Genomic DNA, 24,892 nt, shown 5'->3' with positions numbered 1-24,892 from the left:
TATGTGCATTCAAGTGCGGATGCAGGATTATAGCAAGGGGGGGATAATAGACAATTCCATTTGGGGGGTCTGTGGAAATTTGACTTAACAATGAAGGTGAATAGCCACCATGTCCACCCCACCCCCCCGAGTCAATATTTATTGACAAGATATAGTTACCACTATGACATTGCTACTACCTTACTATGCTGTCTTAGTTTTTCTTTAATAGAATATGCAGTTGGTCTTCAAGTACATCTGTTCATCCACATATTTAGTTCAGTTGTTAGAATTCTCTTCTCATTCCATTTTCTTTTTCGTCAATTGCTGCATGTTTGCGTTGACGTGATTTTTAGCTCCCGCATGAAAAGTGCCAGTGAAATTATATGCAATGCATTTATGTCCCAAATTGCTCTGTAATTCGTTTGCATGTGACAGTTCGAAATTTTATCATTTACACTCAATTTGTGCGTTTTGAGATTTTGTGAAATGTTTGTTGAATAACAACCTGCAAAACCCGCTATTTTCGCCTCTGAATGGTCATGTGACCACAAATGCAGGCGGGGAAAATTTGAGCAAGACCCGGCAGAAAAAGATGGATACTCATTTCTCTTTTACTGTACAACTGTATTAAAGGTTTTTGCTTTAATACTAAAAAAATACCTTCTACATAATAATTCAAAATGATAACAAAAACGCAGGACAATAAACTGTATCTTTCAAATCTCAAAATGGATTGTCGAGGGCCTGAAAATTGAAATGTAAGTCGTTTATAACGTTGTTCAATTTATAAAAAAAGTTGACATAATCAAGTAAAAATGAAGAGCGCTTTCTACAAGCAGTAAATTGTTAAAATCTTTTATTTACAATCAATAATATGTTCATCTTTTTGATACAAGTGTTGAACTTTGTGCTCAACCAATTACATTGAACGAGATTTCGATTATTGTTGATGAATTATATATTGAGCACTATAATGGAAAAAAATCATAAACGAAAAATTTCCTGTCTATACATATACATATACATACATAAAAAGCCTGGAAATGTTAATTTTATGACATTCTCCAGGAAAATCAGCTGCATGTATGGATGTTTTAGATAATAGCATTAATCTGACTAGACAACCATTCATGGATTAGAAAATATTGAAATTTTACGCTTTACAATTGTTTTTTTTGCATGTTCCACAAGTGAAATAACCATGCTATTATCTTTTGATTTTTTTTCTATATCTGACATTCCCATATGTGCAATACACATTCTATAAACCTGTCACCATTTCTATCTCTTGTTGGTTCATATTTTCCATTCTTTGATATTCCAGCACATTCACATGTATAGCTTATTCCATTTTGAGTTTTGTGACTTAACATGTTTGCTATTCCTGCTCCTTTTCCTGGACTTGTTGAGCATACAGCAGACATAACTTTGACATTCTAAAATGAAATAATCACAAGTTTATTTCATACTTCACAATTTTCTTCTCTATAACTTTTGCTTCACTAAGCATACCATGCTGTTATATTTAGAAAATATGAAATCTTTCTTATATCACCTTTATTGTTTTACATTTTTATTATTTTAGTCACTTGTACCTTAACCTGCAGCTAGTGACTAACAAATCTTAATGGAGTAAAGGGTTTTTCAGCTAAATTCATCATTTCATATTTCTGTCTAAACCTTTAGAGAATTGTATTACTTTGATGTTAATGTGGCCATTATTCTAGTCAATAACTTACCTGAGGTTCTGTGTAATACAACTTAACTCTAGCATTCATCTCTTGCCTGTCAATGACAGTTCCCTTTTTTGGTATAATTTTGTGAGTACATTGTGATACATTTAGCATTCCTGGTAAACCTTGTTCCCCTTGCATACCACGAGGTCCTGGCGATCCTGCTTTCCCTTGTTCTCCCTTGGATCCAGGATCACCTGCCAGACCTTTAGGCCCTTGTGGACCTTTAGGGCCTTGTGGACCTTCCTATGTAAAAGTTTAGTAATAAGGAATTTTTTAAAAGTATTTTTATTACCACCAGTGTAGGATGTTACTGAAGAATGGAAGAGTTTTTGATTATTGAAGTAGAGTTATTATTATTACTTATAGTTTATAAGTATTAATCATCATAACTGTTGAAACACATTCAGTTATTAAAAATATTTATTTAAATCATTCTTAAAGACTTGTCTAAAATCTCAGTCTTTGAGAAATTTTAGATATTTATATCATGTTGATTAATGCATCTAATATACACTAGTCCAAGTTAGGTATTGTAATGAAAGTAGAAGACTTTTGAATTGACAACAGACCATTCAGTTATATATAGTTCAGTGTCCCAAACTGACTTTTGGTCGTCATACTTTATAATAAATGAACAATTTTGAAAGACAAAATTTGTAATATATTTTTACTATAATTATAAACTCACCTTTTGTTTGAGCATTGCAGTTTTGTTGACTTCTTTCAAATGAATTCTATGAATACCCTATAAAATTTTTTTTAATATACAACATTAAATAGAAAATGAATAATTGTTTAAGAGTGGCTTTAACAGTTGCGAATGTTAATTCTCGTGTTAACGTCCTCAAATATATAGTTATTTTATCCCAGAACGTTCATGGAAGTCTTATGTTATGAAAATTTTACTGGTCCCATTTTTTAGTTGAGTGTTTATTTTTGTAACTTTGATAGTCATATCTGTCGCAAATATCCTAAAAGTTCTAACATTAAAAAACCAAATTACCAAATTGATATCTTGAATGGCAAACAGAAAGTTCTGAAATATGATAACAGAAAATCTGGATCTTATTTAATATATTTTTAATACACTCTTACACAAAAATATAAAGAAAACTACCAGTATAGATTTAGGTAATTAGCTTTAATGCCCAAGTATTGTATATACGATTACTTTCAGTAGACAGAGCATATTTTTATGAAATATTTCTAACCTAGAAAGATATATTGTCGTTTAGCTTATGTGTATTTCTATGCACGTTTTTCTAGATAACCCTACCATTTGTTGCTTAAGATCGTCGAACTTTTTTTGCAGTAGATCCATTTCATTTTTGAGAGACAAATAGTCCTGGTTTTTTTCGGGTTCTTGTAATTTGGCAACTAGCAGCCCTGTAAAGAGACATTTTTCAGTTCTTGGTCATAATTTTTAGGGTTTATTTTGAAGTAGTTTGGAATGAGATTTGAGGAAAAGAATAAATAGTTAATGTTTCATCATTTCTTTAGCGATTGTAACTTCTCCTGCGTTGATTGATCAACGTCGCGCAACGTTCGTGTGACGTGTAGTCTTATCGCTTTAATAATTATCGGGTAGTTGAAGTCATCAGGCTACTCAAGAGCATGAAAGGAATATTATTTCATATTTATTAAGAAAAACCCGTAGTTATGGGCAGCCTATGATTAAATTGATAAATTTTGAAAAATGGACAAAATATGATGTTGCCTTCTAGAATAGGATGGTTTGGACTTTGGAACAAAGCCACTCGTACATTGGTCGATCTCCGTCTCGAGAGTCCTTAGATAGATAGGGAATGAACTCAAATATATGATGTCTTCAATCTTTATTAGTAATTTCATAAATAGATAGTTTGCTGTCACACAAGTTTGTTTTCGTTGTAATTTTTTAATTATATATGTTTGTTCGTTATCTGTGTCTGTGTAATATAAAACACCGGCATTATGCTTCGGCGCGCAATCTCTGTTTTACTTTCCTTTGTGTCTGGTCGGTAGTTGTGACCTTGCTTAGTGTCCGTTATTTTCGTCTAGTCTGACCTTGGTCGGCAATATGCAAAGGAAATGATACTTGTGAAAATTTTCTGCTTAGGATACTGAGAGTACAATATCATGATAATCTGAACACTTCATTAATCGAGTGCAACCTCTTAAGATAAGAGGTTTTTTTCATCTTGTTGTCGTTCTAGAGCACGAGACATTTTATAGGTGACAAACAACATGATATAAATGAAAGATAAAATTGTTTATCTTGGAAAACATGGAGTTAAAGGGGTATTCGTTTGAGCAAAATTGCCCTAGGATTAAAGAGGATAAATTTGTTAAACATTTAACTAAGCTTTGATTATATTAGTGAAACTACGTTGACTTGCTTGACACCTGCTTAAAGAATTTACAAGTAGTAACGTATTAAATATGCTGTATAACACTTTGTATTCAATTTTCTAAAGTAATTGAAACTTGTGATGTGTCAATATGCCACGTTGTATAATTGTTTCTTTCAAAGGGTTTAGAAGCTGTGTAATAATAAAGAAAATTATCTAAGTTTTGTTTTCATTTGAATAAAAATAGTATTAAAGATGTGTGCAACCAATTTTTATCTGTTAAGATTTGCCTTGTTCTTCGTGTAACTGTTTACAACTATGTAAATTTTCTTGTATTGTTTGTCGACTAAAGTTGAAAAATGTGACTATTTTTTCCTTCCTTTTGTCTAACTGTCGTGCTGAAAGTCTGATGAAGTCATTTCCGCATAAACAAAATGCTCTAAAACAGAACCACCCCTTTAAGCTGACATGTTCTCAAACATTCTTTTATATAAATCGCGTCAAAAATTTGTTGGTGTTGTCAAAATTGTTTTTTTCCTACTAAAAGTAACAGAACAAAAGCCCTGTAATTTTGTTTTATGAATTTATGTATGATTTATAAATGTATAGCAAAGTTCTCTGCTCTTTGACTGCATGATGATGATGAGGCTATTACCAAGTTACATTATAGTCGTTCTACTATTATCCCTATAAACCATCTCATGATAATATATCATTTGCGACTGTGTTTTTTAATGAACCACAGTGGAAGACAATGACTCCATATGTTCTTCTTAGAAAATATTGCTGACCATAAAACTAACATATTACGATTTTAAATGATATGTAAACAAGTAAATACTTCATATAAAGGGTCTTAAACCTAAACAGTTGCAATGAAACAACATTGGGCCTCAATTAGAGATGTATAATTTAACTAAACAAATTGAATAATTTAGTTGTAGATAGTGGGCGTTCTTCATAAAATTACATAATTGCATACTTCATGTTTGTTGAAATACCAAACCGTCGTTCATTGCTTTATTTCCATATATTTAATATCATTCGTATCTGATTTCAAAAATCATTGATCGTTCGATTTAGTTGATTGATTTGTAAACGTGTGCTTGATAAATACCTGGGTTATAAAAGTAAAGTAATTACTTATAAATAAATGAGAGATATGTCAATGTTTGCTTGAGAAGTTGTTTAATCCTTAAACCTAATATAGAATAATGATTACAAAATTTAACATTCAAATCTACAAGTTTCACATTATTGATCACTAAAGTCACACCTATTACTTCATTTACGTTCACCCTCGTTAGAACGCAAGTTTTTGTCATATAATATGTTAGATTTTTGTATTTGAGACTGCCAAATAAAAGGAGATGATATGATTAAATTACCATGAGAAAGGCGGAAGTTATATGAAAGAACTTTACGTGTTATTTGGTATGTCTAACGATGTCTATATAAAAGATGTTTGTTTCATAACATTCGATAATACTTGCATACACACGTGTGTCTTTGAATCGTAAATCCTGTTTTTGCCAAATAAGTTGTTATAATAAATGACTATAGTGTATATTTTTATTTTGAAGCGTGTATCTGTTGTTTTGTGTTGTGTTTATTGAATTCTTTTAAAATGAAAGTTGTTCAAAAAAAACGTTTATATTTCAAAAACTCACTCGACATCACAAACTATCTACGTGTTTCATTCCCTTAAAATTTCACATAAACTAAAAATGTTGTATAGACATCTTGAGTTTTCACAGACGCGCAAGTCGAGATTATCTTTCAATTGACAGTGATCATTTTCTTTGTATTGAAAGATGTTTATATTAAATGAATATGATAAAGGACTTGAACGATAAAATGCGCAATACAAGACAAGACGCGCGCGTCATTATAAATAAGTTATTTTTTACCTTTTCGGGAACATTGACAATTACTTTCATTTAGCATGTTCATAAGACTGAGAGCTAATCCACCGGCGCTCAAACAAAGTACGAGGACAAAGAATATGATCGTTTTTAAATCACATTTTCTACTCGACCTTTCTTTCTCATAATCTGGTATTGTCGTATTAACAACTAAAGGAGAACATTCTGCGCCATCACTTTGTGTTGTTGCTCTGTTTTGTAAACGAACTCTCTGGCCTTTTGCTTCACCATACAGTTCATTCTTTTGCCGTCGTGGTCCGCTACCAGCTCTACTCAATCCTGCGCGTTTCGCCACTTCAGCCGGGTTTTCATATTGGTGATAATTTTTGTGTTCTCCGTTCATGAACGGTTTCACATAACCATCGTCTTTACAGTCTGTTAAGGTGTCATACTCACCTTTAGGAACATATGTTGTCTCGTTTCCATTGATTGCGTAAGGTATGAAAGCCTTATTGTTAAATTCTTGCTGGTTCGAGTCCATTTCGTTTTCGGCGATTCTGTCTATACTTCGATGTTTTGTTTTTGATATTGAGAACATTTTCACTTTTCAGTATGTATGTATGTGGTGTAATTTGAGAAGGTGATGATTGTTAAGGATATGAACTTTGGCAATGTATTATGAAACTATATAGTTTCACATTTGAGTTCCTTACAATCTTTCTATTTACCTGACGTGTACCTTAGTCACTACAAATGTTATGGTATGCTTGAGTAATAAACGCGCGACTTTGAACAATTATTATTGGCTAAGTGTTACTTATCTGTATGCAAATAACTTTAATTATTTTGTTCATTTTGAGTGGAGTTACTGTCACATTCTACACATTTTAGTAAAAGTAATGGTAGATAACGGATATCGTTAAACATTATATGATCGTAAAACATTAATAAAAAGTTTCATTAACGTTATGTACTACTGATTAATGAATGTGTTTTGCTTATTGATTGGAACATCAATTGCTTGTCTACGTGTAAGGTATTATAAGAATGTTCGATATGAGGGGTAGCAACCAGCACGCCTCCTCTTAACATCCCCTAGATATTCAAAACAGGTATAAGATGCACCAAACCTTGCATACATGTTTTAATCCGAATAACATGTTACGTTGTGTTTGAGCTTGCATTGAAATGCATCGAATAGATTTTATTTGTTTTCAACCATTTGTTTTGTTGTACGTTTTTCATTTCATTCTAAAATCTTTTACTCTTTGTTTACTGAATGTTTTGAATTTTTCTTCAAAACTAGAAATTATAAATATACCATCTTTATGTAAAACTTATTCCAAGTCTGACTGTTCATGACATTCTATAACGTATTTGTGATTATTTAGGGTTATTTATAGATAAAGTTTTCATGGCAAAATACCGATGTTCAAATTTTCAATAGTTGTTTTTATAAGTGACTCTACACACGCTCTGGTTAAAAAATAATCACCAATTACCGCCTTTTGTTTTAATGACGAGGATATACGTCATATAATCGTCATTATATGATGTCATTGTACTAATTACATCTTCTCCATTGTTATTGTTCAAGAGAAATGATTAAAGGGACGTCTATGATGTAATTGTACTAACAACATTTTCTGTACTGTTCTCTTCTGAACGTGTTAAATAATGATTACAAAATTTAACATTTAAATCTATAAATTTCACATTATTGATCACTAAAGTCACACCTATTACTTCATTTACGTTCACCCTCGTTAGAACGCAAGTTTTTGTCATATAATATGTTAGAATGTTGTATTTGAGACTGACAAATAAAAGGAGATGATATGATTAAATTACCATGAGAAAGACGGAAGTTATATGAAAGAACTTTACGTGTTATTTGGTATGTCTAACGATGTCTAAATAAAAGATGTTTGTTTCATAACATTCGATAACACTTGCATACACACGTGTGTCTTTGAATCGTAAATCCTGTTTTTGCCAAATAAGTTGTTATAATAAATGACTATAGTGTATATTTTTATTTTGAAGCGTGTATCTGTTGTTTTGTGTTGTGTTTATTGAATTTCTTTAAAATGAAAGTTGTTCAGAAAAATCACGTTTATATTTCAAAAACTCACGCGACATCACAAACCATCTACGTGTTTCATTCCCTTGAAATTTCACATAGACGAAAAATGTTGTATAGACATCTTAGGTTTTCACAGACGCGCAAGTCGAGACCATCTTTCAATTGACAGTGATGATTTTCTTTGTATTGAAAGATGTTTATATTAAATGAACATTATAAAGTAGATGAACGATAAAATGCGCAATACAAGACAAGACGCGCGCGTCATTATAAATAAGTGATTTTTTACCTTTTTGGGAACATTGACAATTACTTTCATTTAGCATGTTCATAAGACTGAGAGCTAATCCACCGGCGCTCAAACAAAGTACGAGGACAAAGAATATGATCGTTTTTAAATCACATTTTCTACTCGACCTTTCTTTGTCATAATCTGGTATTGTCGTATTAACAACTAAAGGAGAACATTCTGCGCCATCACTTTGTGTTGTTGCTCTGTTTTGTAAACGAACTCTCTGGCCTTTTGCTTCCTCATACAGTTCATTCTTTTGCTGTCGTGGTCCGCTACCAGCTCTACTCAATCCTGCGCGTTTCGCCACTTCAGCCGGGTCTTCATATTGGTTCATGAACGGTTTCACATAACCATCCTCTTTACAGTCTGTTAAGGTGTCATGCTCACCTTTAGGAACATATGTTGTCCCGTTTCCATTGATATCGTAAGTTATTAAAGCCTTATTGTTAAATTTATGCTGGTTCGAGTCCATTTCGTTTTCGGCGATTCTGTCTATACTTCGATGTTTTGTTTTTGATATTGAGAACATTTTCACTTTTCAGTATGTATGTATGTGGTGTAATTTGAGAAGGTGATGATTGTTAAGGATATGAACTTTGGCAATGTATTATGAAACTATATAGTTTCACATTTGAGTTCCTTACAATCTTTCTATTTACCTGACGTGTACCTTAGTCACTACAAATGTTATGGTATGCTTGAGTAATAAACGCGCGACTTTGAACAATTATTATTGGCTAAGTGTTACTTATCTGTATGCAAATAACTTTAATTATTTTGTTCATTTTGAGTGGAGTTACTGTCACATTCTACACATTTTAGTAAAAGTAATGGTAGATAACGGATATCGTTAAACATTATATGATCGTAAAACATTAATAAAAAGTTTCATTAACATTATATACTACTGATTAATGAATGTGTTTTGCTTATTGATTGGAACATCAATTGCTTGTCTACGTGTAAGGTATTATAAGAATGTTCGATATGAGGGGTAGCAACCAGCACGCCTCCTCTTAACATCCCCCTAGATATTCAAAACAGGTATAAGATACACCAAACCTTGCATACATGTTTTTAATCTGAATAACATGTTACGTTGTGTTTGAGCTTGCATTGAAATGCATCGAATAGATTTTATTTGTTTTCAACCATTTGTTTTGTTGTACGTTTTTCATTTCATTCTAAAATCTTTTACTCTTTGTTTACTGAATGTTTTGAATTTTTCTTCAAAACTAGAAATTATAAATATACCATCTTTATGTAAAACTTATTCCAAGTCTGACTGTTCATGACATTCTATAACGTATTTGTGATTATTTAGGGTTATTTATAGATAAAGTTTTCATGGCAAAATACCGATGTTCAAATTTTCAATAGTTGTTTTTATAAGTGACTCTACACACGCTCTGGTTAAAAAATAATCACCAATTACCGTCTTTTGTTTTAATGATGAGGATATACGTCATATAATTGTCATTATATGATGTCATTGTACTAATTACATCTCCATTGTTGTTGGTCAATGGAGATGAGTAAAGGGACGTCTATTATGTTATTTTATTAACAACATCTTCTGTACTGTTCTCTTCTGAACGTGTTAAATAATGATTACAAAATTTAACATTTAAATCTATAAATTTCACATTATTGATCACTAAAGTCACACCTATTACTTCATTTACGTTCACCCTCGTTAGAACGCAAGTTTTTGTCATATAATATGTTAGAATGTTGTATTTGAGACTGCCAAATAAAAGGAGATGATATGATTAAATTACCATGAGAAAGGCGGAAGTTATATAAAAGAACTTTACGTGTTATTTGGTATGTCTAACGATGTCTAAATAAAAGATGTTTGTTTCATAACATTCGATAACACTTGCATACACATGTGTGTCTTTGAATCGTAAATCCTGTTTTTGTTATAAAAAATCTACTATAGGTATATATTTTTATTTTGAAGTTTGCATGTATCTGTTGTTTTGTGTTGTGTTTATTGAATTCTTTTAAAATGAAAGTTGTTAAAAAAAACGTTTATATTTCAAAAACTCCTGCGATATCACAAACTGTCTAAGTGTTTCATTTCCTTAAAATTTCACATAAACTAAAAATGTTGTATAGACATCTTAGGTTTTCACAGACGCGCAAGTCGAGATTATCTTTCAATTGACAGTGATCATTTTCTTTGTATTGAAAGATGTTTATATTAAATGAACATTATAAAGTAGATGAACGATAAAATGCGCAATACAAGACAAGACGCGCGCGTCATTATAAATAAGTGATTTTTTACCTTTTCGGGAACATTGACAATTACTTTCGTTTAGCATGTTCATAAGACTGAGAGCTAATCCACCGGCGCTCAAACAAAGTACGAGGACAAAGAATATGATCGTTTTTAAATCACATTTTCTACTCGACCTTTCTTTCTCATGTTTTGATGTTGTCCTATGGTTATGAACAACTGAAGGAGAACTTTTTACGCCATCACTTGGCTGTTGTTGGCCTTTCAGGCCTTTTGCTTCAACATAGATTGGATTGGGTTTTTTTTGTGAAGCTCGGATAAATCCTGCGTGTTTCGCCACTTCAGGCAGACACTCATACGTGTGTTCATTGTTGACGAGCGGTATCATATACTGGTTCGAGTCCATTTCGTTTTGGGTGATTTTGTCTGTACTTCGATATGTTTTGTTTTTGATATTGGGAATATTTTTACTCTCAGTATGTATGTATGTGGTGTAATTTGAGAAGGTGAAGTGGTAAGGATCTTTGGCAATGTATTATGAAACTATATAGTTTCACATTGAGTTTCTTACAATTCTTGACCAGACGACAAGCACGTCTCCCCATCCCCCTAAATATTCATAAACAGGTATAAGATACACCAAACGTTACATATATATTTTTAATCTGAATAGCATGTTACGTTGTGTTTGAGCTTGCATTGAAATTCATCGAATAGATTTTATTTGTTTTCAACCATTTGTTTTGTTGTACGTTTTTCATTTAATTCTAAAATCTTTTACTCTTTGTTTACTGAATGTTTTGAATTTTTCTTCAAAACTAGAAATTATAAATATACCATCTTTATGTAAAACTTATTCCAAGTCTGTCTGTACATGACATTCTAAAACGTATTTGTGATTATTTAGGGTTATTTATAGATAAAGTTTTCATGGCAAAATACCGATTTTCAAATTTTCAATAGTTGTTTTTTTAAGTGACTCTTCACACGCTCTGATTAAAAAATAATCACCAATTACCGTCTTTTGTTTTAATGACGAGGATATACGTCATATAATTGTCATTATATGATGTCATTGTACAAATTACATCTTCTCCATTGTTATTGGTCAATGGAGATGAGTAAAGGGACGTCTATGATGTTATTTTATTATGTGTCGGACGTCTATGAGAAATCATGAAATTCATTAATTTTATTTATCAAAATTTATTTATTTATGTACAAAAGTGATAATTGTTCATGCTCTTCATAAAAGTTAATCTATTTTCTCTATTTCATATGATATATTTTTACAATATATCATAAATGTTTATTGTTGTGAATTACTTATTTCTTAATATTTCCATAATATATCACATCTAAGTTTAAAAACTCTTTCCCGATGTAACAAATTGTAGAAAATGGTAATTGAAAATTCTCATAACTAGAGATAATTTATTTTTTATCGCAATCGTTGAATGTATAATCACTAAGTAAGTTGTTGTTTTCGTTTACAAAAATAGAAAATACAATATTTACAATAATTTTTATCTATAACATATCAAAATAAGTTGATTAAATTTTCAGGTTTAATAAAGAATGGTAGCTACAATGGTGACCAATGAAAAATTGTTGGTAATTATTTCTCCGAATAACGAAAAACATCAACGGTAAGTGTCGTCATGTTTGTATAATGTTTAGTTTCGAAGATCAACTTATTTCTGTCGTTGAAGACGTTGAAGAATACTTCATTGTCAAGAAATGTTTTTTACTATAGCTAAATAGTACGGTGTAGATATGTTTTATGAATTATTTTCCACGTATATTTGTAGAAAGTATGTATAAGACATGGGAAAGTCTGGGAGTTAAAATTTAGGTGCACGAAATTATATTTTATACATAATCCCATGTTTTATACCATTTTAAAATTATTCCTTAAAAAATCAGGCTTGAGACGGCGTTTATACCAAACCTTAAGAATACATGATTGGTTGATTGCTGTTTCTACCTAAAAGGGAAAAACTCGTTGTCTTTATTATTCATACATTTCAATAGCTGCATATAATATAATATTTACGCTAAACGGGACATATCCAAAGATGTATAACACATTCAATGATTTTGCGTGATGGTACATATCTTCCATATTTCGACTTTCCCACACATTCACATAAATACAATGATCTTCCATTTGTGTCGGATTTAACAAGATTCGTGATTGCAGATCCTCTGTCTTTTTTCATGCCACATGTGGCAGCCATTACTTTCATATCCTCACAAATAAATTAAATATTTTATAAATAATTAAGGTTATTCTATAAGCAATCGCTTAACAATTTCTAAATTTAATATTTTATAATAAATAATTAAGATCATTGTCAACACTCTTTTATCAATTTCTAAGTCCTAGATGTCACACGATCAGTCATCAAACACGAAGCATTACTTACAAAGTTTTAGACAAAATGTTAACATTTTATAGTAATAACAAAAGAAAATCATACCACGCCCTATTTTCAAGCACATTAAAGTCCTGACCCAAATTTATCCGCTGCACAGCATATCAATTACAGATTATCTCCCTTTTGATTCACTTCACTCTTGTTGTTTAACACAACTTATCCAAACTTGACATTGATTATAGATTTTTTGTCATCATGGAGAGTTTTTTATAATACTTTTCATTCTTATTTTTGCCATAAATTACTGGTAAATTTCTTTTAATGACGTTGAAAATGCCAAAACTCATGTTGAAAATAGTAAGTTACCTTTGGCTCGTAATATTTTGATTTTGCAAATGTATGTGAATTATGTGTTGTACCAAGGGCAGAAATTGACTTGTACATACACCTAGATACGTTTCCAATACCAGCTACACCTTGGATTCCTTGTTCACCTTGAGCTCCTTTATCTCCCTTTGGACCTTGTGGTCCTACTGGTCCCATCCTTCCCGGAGGACCTGGGGGCAGCTAAATGAGAACTTATAGATGTCGATAACTTTTCTTGAAAGTCTATAGATTTGGTTAATCACTTCATGTTATATACCTGAGAAATAAAGGTTGAGTTCATTGATAACAACGTAGATTGAAGTTCTTCATTTGTCGTGTTCACTTTTTCCAGTTTGGAATTGAGCTGATGAGAAGTTGAAAAATGAAGTAATTAATGAACTACGATCGTAATTGCCGTTTTTCTTTGCGTGCATCCATATGTTTTAGTACGATCTGTTGTCGATCATTTTTTTATCGCTGTTTTTTATAGCTTTTACCTTTGTTTCAACTGTTTTCAACTAAAAAGTAAAATAATCAAGTCCTCAACATGTGAATGCTTTTAAAAGTATAGCTAAGATTTACATGACAATCTATATGATCAGTCATTTTCCAGTTGAAGATTTTACAGACCTGTGACCAATATGTTGCGTTCAATTTACGGAGTTTCTCTTCAAATCTCTGACTCGCTTCGTACATATTGTTTTCCATGACTTTTGTCTGTTTTTCTTTCCATTCTTTTACCTATCGTGCATAGCCGTAGACATATTTTATATTCTTGCAGTAGCTGTTATTGTATAAATATAACTCTCAACAAATAATCATGCAGTAAAGATTAAAACATGGCAGTTTCTTTGAAATTAGGTCACAATTAGGTTTCGCTATTATTCACTGTTCTTCTGTGTTTTCTTTGAATTACTTTGATTTTCATAAATTATTTATTTTATCTGCTATCTTCCACACACACGCCGGCATTCTGTAAATAACTTGTCTCATATAACTTGGAAAACATTGTACTTTTCTGCAATTCTTAAACTTTTGTTAAGTCGTACATAACGTACCTCTTTCAACGTTTTCTTGTACTTCTCAAACAAAGTCGTCAAATTACTTTTCGTTGTTATTATCTATAATTGTATGCATGTATTATTCTTTACTGATGTTTGCTACCAGAAACTGTGACGAAGCTTGTGTTACCTAACCTCTTTCTTCAGTTTTTCATATTTTCCCGTGAGTTTCGTGTGGTTTTCTTTTAAAAATTGATTCTAACATACACGAAGATATTGTGTGAAATTACTTGAAAGTTAACTCTGGCAGCTATTAATTTTTACGAATTGAGGTCGGGTTGTTTTTTGCAAAATTGATAATCTTGCATTTGAATGATTGTCTGCAGGTGTTAGTTGTCAGCGGTATGGACATGTGATTTATTGAGTCAAGTATCATTTTGTATTTCCACACCTCTTTTTCTAATTTTTGCAAAGATTTTTCTCTTTCTCCTTGCATCTTCTAAAAAGTTCATTCAAATTTGTCAATAATAAAACATTTTGCATCATCGTCATGTAAAAATCTTTAACTAACAAAAAGATTGCTTGCTTTTTTAATCCATGCAATATTTGTTTTGTTAAAAACTGTTTGAACGATCAACGTAAGAAGCGAAGTGTCATATTTACAAACCATATGTTTATCTCCTGTTGATTTTTGACTCTAAAGGAAATTATATGTTCATGATTAAGTTTTTAAAATATATCTCTATCTATCTCGGCTTCTTTTTATCCCTCTTCCTTAACCGAGCAATCTTAGCCTAACCTCTCTCTCTCTCTCTCTGTTTTGTCTCTACAAAAGACTAGGATATTCTTCATTTGGTCTTTGAATTTTTCTTATGAAATTCTCACTAAAACTTGGCCTTTGATAAGAAGACATAGATTTCAATACAAACCTTTATATTTGACACTGATTGGGGAACGTTTTTGTTGTCTAAATCATAAAAAAAGGCTAAATTACATCTACATTATGATGCAAACTATGGTTATATCATAAGATTTGGTCGCAAGAGATATTTTCATTGTCATTATCTTAAAAATCCACGTCATACACAAACAACAACATGCCTTAACATGTCTGTCACACTGTATGTCATAACGTTTGTTAAAGAAATATTTATAGCGGCTATTGACAAAACAAAGGAAATAAAACATCTTATTTTAACCAATGCGGTTTAGCAGTCTTCTCAATAAAACAAAGATAAGTAATGTTTTGTAAATTTTGGTGAAATTTCATGCTGTCTTTGAAGGTCTAAATTGGAATCAAACATTCGTTACGATCCAAGATAAATAAATCTTTATACGAGGGTGGTCCTAGGTTTACCAAGAATGCAATATTATTTCATCGCACCATGATGTATTCATACATTATGCCAAGGTCGTCCAAGATTTAATTGTCTCTCTACCATTTTTTGCTTAAATTTTACATTTCAATTATCGTTGATCTCGATCTGCTTTATAATAAATGACTCCAATGAAAAACTCATTTTCTGGTCTTTGGATGCAAAACAAATGTCGAGGAAATTCCAAAAAGACATTATTTGAGCTTGCACTCCGAATAACTTTCTGTGAATAACAGTGTGGTTTTCTAACTTTTCTTATCACTGTGTTTGAAATATTGTGACTTGTACTTAATATAAAATCCATGAGTTTGATTGAAGTTCTAGTCGCTATAAGTTTTCCCGATATTATTTTTTAAAATTTTTTATTATTGATGCTAATAAATATTATACATGGTTAGGTTGCCTGGCAAAGAAATTGTGTACATATGTCTTTCTTGTATTTTCTTCTGTTATGATCTCCTGTTTGCCTTTGATTTAAGTGGATTATTTGTGGTATTATGTGCTTATGAACGCAATATGTTATCGTGTGGGCGAAAATTTTTTTAGCCAATCAGAGTGAAGAAATATAAATTGAGAAAAGCTGTATTTTTTCCATTTACTTCTAAAGAATGAAAGTATGCCCTAAAGTAACTGGTTATTCTTGTTTATAAGTGATTTAATTCGTCTGAAGCGTGTATTGCTGTGAGTAAAGTTCACGGCCATAAATGAACTGTTCAACATAAGATGGACCTCAAAAGCTGACAATAAGCCATATTTTTTCGTCGTTTTATTTGGCCCAGCTGGATGGTTTTGTGAAGATTGGTTTACAGTGCCTTAACCTTAACACGCGTGTACCAAAACTGTGACAGATTTTCCGAAGGTTTAAAAAATTAGTCGCATATTAGTCGCATGAGCTGGTTGAAGAGCACCTTGTACAAACGCACATTGAAATGTATATATTTCATTATTAAAGTAGAGAACACACAACATGGAAATTATGCGGAAATATAATTTTGCTTGTCGCAATTTATTCGCGCTCACAGCAAGTGTTTGTCAGGAGACGCTGAAATTGAAATATTGCCAATGTCAAGTACCATCATGTTAGTCTGGTTAAACCACTTATTTTGTGTTACTTCATATCTTTAAATGTTTCATCGAAGTTAGAGACTGTTCAATCCTTTAAAATAAAACGACATCAACTAGGTTTCTCATATACAAATGAATTCCAGTTTTCATTACCATATGTTGCGAACTTTTGCGAATTTTGTGTATTTATGTTGACATGTTGAAGTACCATTTATCTTAGGTTAAATCACTAGCCAAATCATCCATCTAATTTGTTTGTTTAATTGCGAAATGTGATTTTTGCAGTGTCTAGCTCGTGTGAGATAGAAAATAAAGTAATCCTATTTCCCCCCGAGTCATGTGCTTTGGTGATTGTGCATAGTGTAGCACAACTTTACCTGTACTTTATCTTTCAAGTTATGATTTAAAAAGTGTTCAGTTTTGAGAGAAAGTGTGTGCTGATGATAAGCTCTTTTTTTCCGTTTCCTTTGCGAATTCTCTTCAGCGTCAGTTCAAACAGAACATAATTGTACCTATCTATGTCACGCAGTACTGTATAAATAATTCATTTAAAATACTTTTACGAGAAAATACTACTTTTAATGAAGTATATATACTCACTTTTCAATTCAATATAACCTGAAGCAACGAGAAATGCAATTATTCCAATACAGCACGCCAAGATGCTCAACATAAGAGTAAATATTTGTATGCAGTTTAAACGCGTTTTCCTATCTACTTTACTAAACGAAGAATGCTTTGTTGTTTCAAACTTGCTGTTGTGCGACACATTTTCCAAAGTAAACGCTTTCTCACTGTTTGCAACGTACGCGATGTTCTGACTGAAACGTGAATTTCTTGCTAAACTTTCTTCATAGGTATGATGATTTTCATCTTCTGTTGAACACACAGGATTATTGTAAACAAAAATACTCGGTGTCTTGGACGAAAGCAATGAGATTGTGTCTGTCTTTACAGCGTACGAGTAATTTGAACTGCGTCGTTGAAGTGAATCTGATCTTGAACCATCGTCGCTGTCACTCTTTTCGTAAACCTCATTTCTCTTTGTGCGTCTTCCTGTATTTGCTACGGAATTACTACTAAGTGAAGCTGTTACTCCCAGTTGTAATGGCAAGTCGTAAATTGTTTCCTTTTCGTATGGTTCCGAGTACAAATTTTCATTTCTTTGACTACTTGAATCTACAGGTTGTTCTTGATCATTTGGGAGTTCCATTTTGTACGCATTATTCTTAAGCATGATGAATTTGATTGTTATGTCAACGATCAACTCACAGAAATAACAGGAGGAATTCTGGTTTTATTAAGATTTTCTTTGACGAGTAGTCGTGCGTCCTTTGTTGCTCGTGTAATGTCGTGTAATGATTTTTGAATACATGACTTGACGTGTACATGCAACAGGAGAGCGACGTTTTCTGCCATGTCAGAACGCAAAGCATGCTGGGAATGTGTAGATATGTCCTACCACATACTGCGAATAGCAAGACGGACTTGACATTTGATTCAGTTGCTCAATCATCCCTTTCTTTAGAGCTGCTGGACTGCTGTTTGTTTTGTATGTCACTGCTCTGGAGTTAAGAAAATAGGGGTCAAAATTTTGGGCGATATTTCAAGTTACGAGAATCTCTTGCTTCGTGTTACTGTTAGCGTTAGTGGCATCGCTCTGTTTGGCTCACAATTCACAAATGAGCTATTTCTATGAAATAATGATGTCCAAAATCCTATCCTTGTACCCAAGCCGACACACTTCCCCCGATTTAGCTATCTTTCAGAAGAAGAAATGGAGGGCGATAAGGGACGTAAAAGTGTGATAGACTCATAGTGAATTATTAAGTTAAAAGCATAAGATGTTATTCTCTGATGTTTGTTTAAATCAATTTACTGCATGATGATTATAATCTTACTGACGAAACTGTTGAAATGTAAAACCTTCAGTCAGCATGCGCAACACGTTTTGAATATCAAATCTCCGATTGCAGATGCTTTTGACGTGCTGGTCCTGCTGGCAGAGGGGGCCAGGGGACCATGGCTCCGTCAGCTCTTCATTTTTTGAAGCCCATAAATTTATATTGTTTAGAAAAACACATATGAAATGATATTGTTGATACTATTTCACCCCTGAAGGATAAACATCCCTTTTGCATATGAGCTTTCTCTTCTTTCTCTTCTTTCCCTTCTAATCGTGTATATTTCGCATGCCTTTTTTAGACCCTATGCTGTCAGAACTCAGAACACCATACATACAATAGATGCAGTACTTAATTGAAATGACAAGGTGAGAAGAAAAACGTTACCATTCGACAAATCATGTTATTTTCTTGTTTTGGTATTAATGACTTGAGATTATGTTGTGCATTGAGTGAATTATAACGATATATATAACAAAGTAAATGGTTTGAACCCGGGAGTATCGTTACATGTTTGTAGATGTAGATCGTCCAGGTTGGTATAGTCCTGAGAAGGACTGTTTTTGTTGTTGTTGACTGACGTTTCGACAACCTTAGCGGTAGTCATCTTAATTTTTGACTCTTAAGATGACTGCCGCTAAGGTTGTCGAAACGTCAGTCAACAACAACAAAAACAGTCCTTCTCAGGACTATACCAACCTGGACGATCGACATTTACAAACATGTATATATATAGAATTATGTAGCATTATCAATGTAGCATTATCTGGAAATGACATTTAGAGCATTTTCATTTAAAGTTTTCCACTGGAGCATTCCCCTCGACCACCGTAATTGGTACGACTCGAGTCTTTAGCCCTTGTTTTTAAAGTGTGATAATTTTGGGCGCATTTTCACAGGAAAGTGACTCTCCCTCTCCCCACAGAAAAATTCTTCTCAGCACGTAAACGATGCTTGCATTTCATGTTGTCGTTTAAGGATAACCTACTTTGGGTTTGTAATAACCCATGACGAAATAAAGTCACCTCTCACTAATGCAGTTATAGCCTTGGATTTGTTTTGGAATTGTAAAGATTTTTTATTTCATTACTGCTTTTTATAGTTCTGCACATCATTGTCACTTGTACAAAAAGTGTAGTTTTATTTTTTCAAGAATATTTTAGCAAGAATAATCTTTATAATTTTTTTTTTATTACAAACACATGCATTTGTTTCAGTAAGAATATTGTGATAGGATACCATGTACATGTCCATACACTGAAGAATACTATGTACATTGCTATACACTCAAGGATACCATGTACATGTCCATACACTCAAGGATACCATGTACATTTCTATACACTCAAGGATACCATGTACATGTCCATACACTCAAGGATACCGTGTACATTGCTATACACTTAAGGATACCATGTACATGTCCATACACTCAATGATACCATGTACATGTCCATACACTCAAGGATACCATGTACATTGCTATACATTCAAGGATACCATGTACATTGCTATACACTCAAGGATACCACGTACATGTCCATACACTCAAGGATACCATGTACATGTCCATACACTCAAGGATACCATGTACATGCTATGCACTCAAGGATACCATGTACATGTCCATACACTCAAGGATACCATGTACATTGCTATACACTCAATGATACCATGTACATTGCTATACACTCAATGATACCATGTACATTGCTATACACTCAATGATACCATGTACATGCTATACACTCAATGATACCGTAGGATACCATAGAATACCATGTACATGTCCATACACTCAAGGACACTATAATTTACCATGTGCATTTCTATACAATTCATTATTATTATTCAAAATTCATTATTATTATTTTTGATATCAACTTGATTTATACTGTAAATTATACATTACACACAAATACGCAATGTATAATACGCAAAATTATTTACATTTTTAAGAAATCATAGTTGCACTTAGCATTATTTCATATTACATCATGTCATATAAACCTTTCCGTTAAATTACAGTCATAAATTTTGCAACATAGTTTACACATATGTTTCATTTTATCATTTGTTCCAATTACGTAGTTCTGTAAGTAATCTATGTCTTAGTCTTTGCATAAAGACAGTGAACTTACTCGTTGTATATTTGTATATTATGTTGCATTTAACCTGCGGTTTGGATATCGATTAACGGCTCAGCTAATCACGCCTGGGTCCTTGACTTGTTGGATTTAACGTTGATTTAAATAATTGTCAGAAATATTTATTTGTACAAATGTCGCATGAAAAGTAAAATTTTTCAACATTTCATCGGCGTGTTATCAGAAAAATGAAAAATTTCTCACCTAGTTACGCGAAACAGTTCACACAAAAGCAGGTGTGAGTAGCTAAGTCGTTGTGTGACTAGCGATTATGTGATTGTACCACAAACGTTAGAAAATACTTTTATCATTACGTATTTACTGGGCATTCCCAATAATAAATAACACACTCAATTTGTTGAGATGCATTTAAAGTTGATTTTCCTGAGCATGTGCAAATGTATGTATTATCTTGGTTTGAAAGAACTGTATGCATTGTCCCATGGGCACGAGTTGTTGAGCAAACTGCCGAAATTATTTTCCATCCCTACATTAAAAAGAAAAATATAAGGAACAACTTTAAAGTAGAAAAAAGCAGTGACTGAAAATCTTAACTGTTTTTTGGAAAGCGCGAAGGTTGAAATAATTTACGTTGAGGCTGTTATTGACATTCAACAGTTTAATTCGCAAATATAATTTATAATTTTAGTATTCGTGATGTACGATTAAATATACAAGAATAATATCAAAGAGCCACTTATACAATAGTGATAATTGTTTAATGACAAATTTAATGACCTCACCTGTCTTTGAGCATATTCGATTTTTACTATGGATTGTTCGTTGACGTATGTTCCTTTTTGAGGTAACTTATTCATAATGCAAGCTGATATGTTCCCAATACCTTGTGGACCAACATCCCCCTTTTCACCTTTTGGTCCCTGTGTTCCATTAAATCCACGTGGGCCCATTTGTTTGCTGATATTTCGTAACTATAGAAGTTCGTTAAAATAAAATAAAATACATCGGGCTGTGTTAGCTATATGAGTAATCATTATCATTATTACATCATCAACGAACCTTGTCCTCGAAACTTTCTTTCAGTGATGTTATGTTTTTATTGATATTTTCCACCTAAAGTTTGATTAAACATAGGCTACATAGCTCTGTAAATACATCATCTGTCAATGATGAATACATCATCTGTTTTTGATAAATACATCATCTGTCAATGGTGAGACAGATGATAAAAAACCTTTGTTTAACAAAAGAATTTGTTGATATATTCAGTAAATTAAGATTTATAATGAAATACCTACATGTTCACCAGACAAAACTTAGTTTCAACGAATTTGGATTTTCTATATTGCTGCACAACCAACCTTGAAACATTTGTTTCAATGCCAAATGCGGAGATTACTCTTTAACTAATCGCTAGTTTGTGATGTATATTTAATTGAAATACCTTGCTAATTAATGATGAATTGATTGATTCAATTGTATTTTTCAGTTTTTCCTGCATGTCCGTTTGATTGTTATTCGTTGCCGTTAGATTGTTATTTGGGAACTAAAAACAAATCAAGACATATCCGTTTAAAAAATCGTCAATGTAAGTTGATTTATCATGTATTTTACGACTTGATATAAACATTCATGCAAGAAAATGATTCATTTCAGCTTACTCGACACATAGATTCAGTCTGACGTTCAATGATGACTTTACCCATGCAATAGACGTGAGCATAGAAGTAGCGACTGTTTTTATGTGCTTATGACAGCATTTTGTTTTATTGATTCTGAAAGTTCTCAAAAAGTTTTTTTACAACTTGTAAATTAGTTTTTGCATAGAAAAAATATTTGCAAAAAATATATAGCTCAAACACATCTCCACACTCAGATGTACTTAACCAAAAATAAACTTAGAATTTGCTCTGTAAAATTTTGAGATTTATCAGAATCAATAAACCCAAAATGAGGTCATATACACTTTACGTTATACTCTCCAATAGAACAAATTATTCTCGCCCATAACGGAGGTTTAAAATAATTTTAAGGATTATAAATGCCTTCATATTTTGAGCGTCGTATGTCCTTTGGAGATTCTTCAATGTAGAATTAAATTCGTCGACTTGTTTTTGGATTTTTGTTATAACAACCATTTTCTGATTTGTCTCTGTGTTGTACATCATTTGGAGCTTTTCCAATGCAGTTTTGGTTTCCTCCATGGCTGTCTCGAGCTTTATTAATCGCGATATATTTGTTTCTACATGTAAACATTATAATGATGTAAAAAAATTGTACTTCGTTCATTTTCTGTTAAGCGAAATCTGTATTTTTCGTAACAATAGATCCGTGAAAACAAAGCAACAAAGATCTTTTTCAAAGAGCTTGTATTGTTTTGTTTCTCATTGTTGCAATAAAGATGATTTAAGTTTTATTAAAATTGGGTTCCGTATTTCGTCAGGAAATATCTGACTGATATGAAAGAGTTTTCTTTTTGGGTTCTTCTGATTGAGTCAATCAGATAAAGTACATGATCACTGATTATTGATTCTTTGTATTTATCATTTCTATAGCCAATGTTATTTTATTTTACTTTAAACCAATCATAAACCGTGACCATGTAGATACACACTGACACTTTATGGTCGCAGTCAGTTAACCATATCTTAGTCGTTGTTGTAAGTCTTAGCGAACAAATTCTGTTTTCTGTGGCCGTAATAGGAAAACAAACAGATGATCGGACAATATTTATAATAAAACATTTTTGAAACTTTGTCAATTATAGATCGTCATTAATTCTACCCTGTGTTGTGAACAAATAATATTATTAAACCTACACACAAATGATTTGCATAAATGCTTTAAATTCATAATCGTGTTGAAAATAGTCATTTTATTACTTCAGCTGTTTTCATATTTTTAACATAAATATGATGAATACACTCGATAGATTCAAGCTTATTCAGCCATAAGATTATTTTAAAAACGTTAAAGAATACTTGGGACAAATTCATTTTAGTTTATTCGCGTGAGAAATATTTGTTTTGATTTCACAATATAAGATGATATTGAGCTGGGTAAAGCGAATAATTGAACACAACAAGGAAACTTCGTCAGATTTTTTTTTGTTCGCTCAAATTCCTTTATAGTAATAATGATACATACTTGAAAAATTACTTGGCTTTAAAAACTCAATTTTGTGTTAATAATTTATCACTTAGCCGGTATAATGATAATTACAAATTCTTACCTTGCGTTACAGGTAGTGATATGGATGTTGAATCTTTGCATGAACATTTGTTATCTTTAAAAAAAGCAAGTAATCCTAAAGTTGCTCCAATAAGACTTATTAACATCATCAAACTGAGTATCAGGAAAGGTAGTTTCCAATTTGATTTTGTTTCTTTTGAGGTATCATTATATTCAGGTGGCGGTAATGGGGGCAAATTTTGTCGTTGTTCTCTTCTTGTCTTTATCTTTTTTCCTGCTGCTTCATAAACAAGATTCTCTTTTTTTCGTCGACCAAGTCCAGCTTGTTCTACAACTTGGCTTGTATCTTCGTATTGTGGATTTTCATCTCTTTCGTATCCGCCATTTAACAAAGACTTATCGCCATTTTTTGCTTTCGTGAGATCTTCTGTGCTAATAGCGTATGGATTGAACGCAAAATTAGCGTAATCTGACGTACTCAAATTATCTGAGTTCATTTTCTTGTCCGAACTCATGTTTATACTTTGTGATGTTCATCCAAATTTGTGTACATTGGTCTAATCCGTCGCTGTAATTTTATTGTTAACTAACAAAGATTGTTTTACAAGATGAATTTCCCCTCGGTTATAAATGTTGCAATCAACATATTAATTGCGATAAATTTAAATAATAATGCAAAAATGTTCTGGCATCCCACACATTTAGAATTTTACTCAAAGAGATTCCATTCTTTTCATTTTCGAGTCATGATTTATAAACACCCTTATTGTTGTTATACTTGACAACTATTTTCCAATTTTGGTGAGGACAATGAATTTGCTTGAAGATGGGCGTTGCCATATTTTTGGTAACCATTGGTAACAATGATGTCAATGAAAATTTTGATATTGAAAAAAAGATTTCTGTGTGTTGCTTATCTACGGCTTAATTAAGTACCATGTTTACTTTAAGTTAAATATA

General features: G+C 32.1%; 3 protein-coding genes and 1 long non-coding RNA gene across 6 annotated transcripts; 1 reads left to right on the top strand and 3 right to left on the bottom strand.

Annotated features, from left to right (window-relative positions):
• Window positions 1–792: 792 nt before the first annotated feature.
• LOC124442813 lies at window positions 793–10,990 on the bottom strand. 3 transcript variants are annotated; one of them, XM_046993321.1, is made up of 5 exons: window positions 10,588–10,990; window positions 2,995–3,104; window positions 2,407–2,463; window positions 1,722–1,961; window positions 793–1,418 (listed from the first exon to the last, which is right to left on the bottom strand). In XM_046993321.1, the coding sequence occupies exons 1-5, from the start codon at window positions 10,943–10,945 to the stop codon at window positions 1,209–1,211; spliced, it is 975 nt and encodes a 324-aa protein (XP_046849277.1). In that variant the 5' UTR covers window positions 10,946–10,990; the 3' UTR covers window positions 793–1,208. The 3 variants fall into 3 exon arrangements, with proteins under 3 accessions (XP_046849277.1, XP_046849276.1, XP_046849275.1); XM_046993320.1 differs by lacking the exon at window positions 10,588–10,990 and adding an exon at window positions 8,289–9,337; XM_046993319.1 differs by lacking the exon at window positions 10,588–10,990 and adding an exon at window positions 5,959–6,980.
• Window positions 10,991–11,713: 723 nt separating this feature from the next.
• Window positions 11,714–18,138, bottom strand: LOC124442808. Its single transcript, XM_046993310.1, has 12 exons — window positions 17,329–18,138; window positions 15,217–15,254; window positions 14,955–14,984; window positions 14,739–14,786; window positions 14,483–14,545; window positions 14,345–14,407; window positions 13,917–14,027; window positions 13,784–13,804; window positions 13,564–13,650; window positions 13,287–13,487; window positions 12,596–12,791; window positions 11,714–12,526 (listed from the first exon to the last, which is right to left on the bottom strand). Exons 1-11 carry the CDS (start codon window positions 17,963–17,965, stop codon window positions 12,597–12,599), a joined length of 1,494 nt encoding a protein of 497 aa, XP_046849266.1. The 5' UTR covers window positions 17,966–18,138; the 3' UTR covers window positions 11,714–12,526; window position 12,596.
• LOC124442824 lies at window positions 12,047–24,100 on the top strand. Its single transcript, XR_006947366.1, has 3 exons — window positions 12,047–12,188; window positions 18,934–19,000; window positions 23,985–24,100. It is a non-coding gene; the product is annotated as an uncharacterized LOC124442824 (long non-coding RNA).
• Window positions 19,726–24,834, bottom strand: LOC124442812. The gene is made up of 6 exons (XM_046993318.1): window positions 23,973–24,834; window positions 22,786–22,982; window positions 22,185–22,286; window positions 21,800–21,853; window positions 21,523–21,711; window positions 19,726–21,266 (listed from the first exon to the last, which is right to left on the bottom strand). Exons 1-6 carry the CDS (start codon window positions 24,445–24,447, stop codon window positions 21,090–21,092), a joined length of 1,194 nt encoding a protein of 397 aa, XP_046849274.1. The 5' UTR covers window positions 24,448–24,834; the 3' UTR covers window positions 19,726–21,089.
• Between the last annotated feature and the right edge of the window lie 58 nt (window positions 24,835–24,892).

This window comes from Xenia sp. Carnegie-2017, unplaced genomic scaffold (genome assembly GCF_021976095.1).
Source record: "Xenia sp. Carnegie-2017 unplaced genomic scaffold, XeniaSp_v1 HiC_scaffold_20, whole genome shotgun sequence".
Lineage (NCBI taxonomy): Eukaryota > Metazoa > Cnidaria > Anthozoa > Malacalcyonacea > Xeniidae > Xenia > Xenia sp. Carnegie-2017.
The sequence above is the reverse complement of the archived record's forward strand: the minus strand, read 5'-3'. Positions and strand labels throughout refer to the sequence as shown.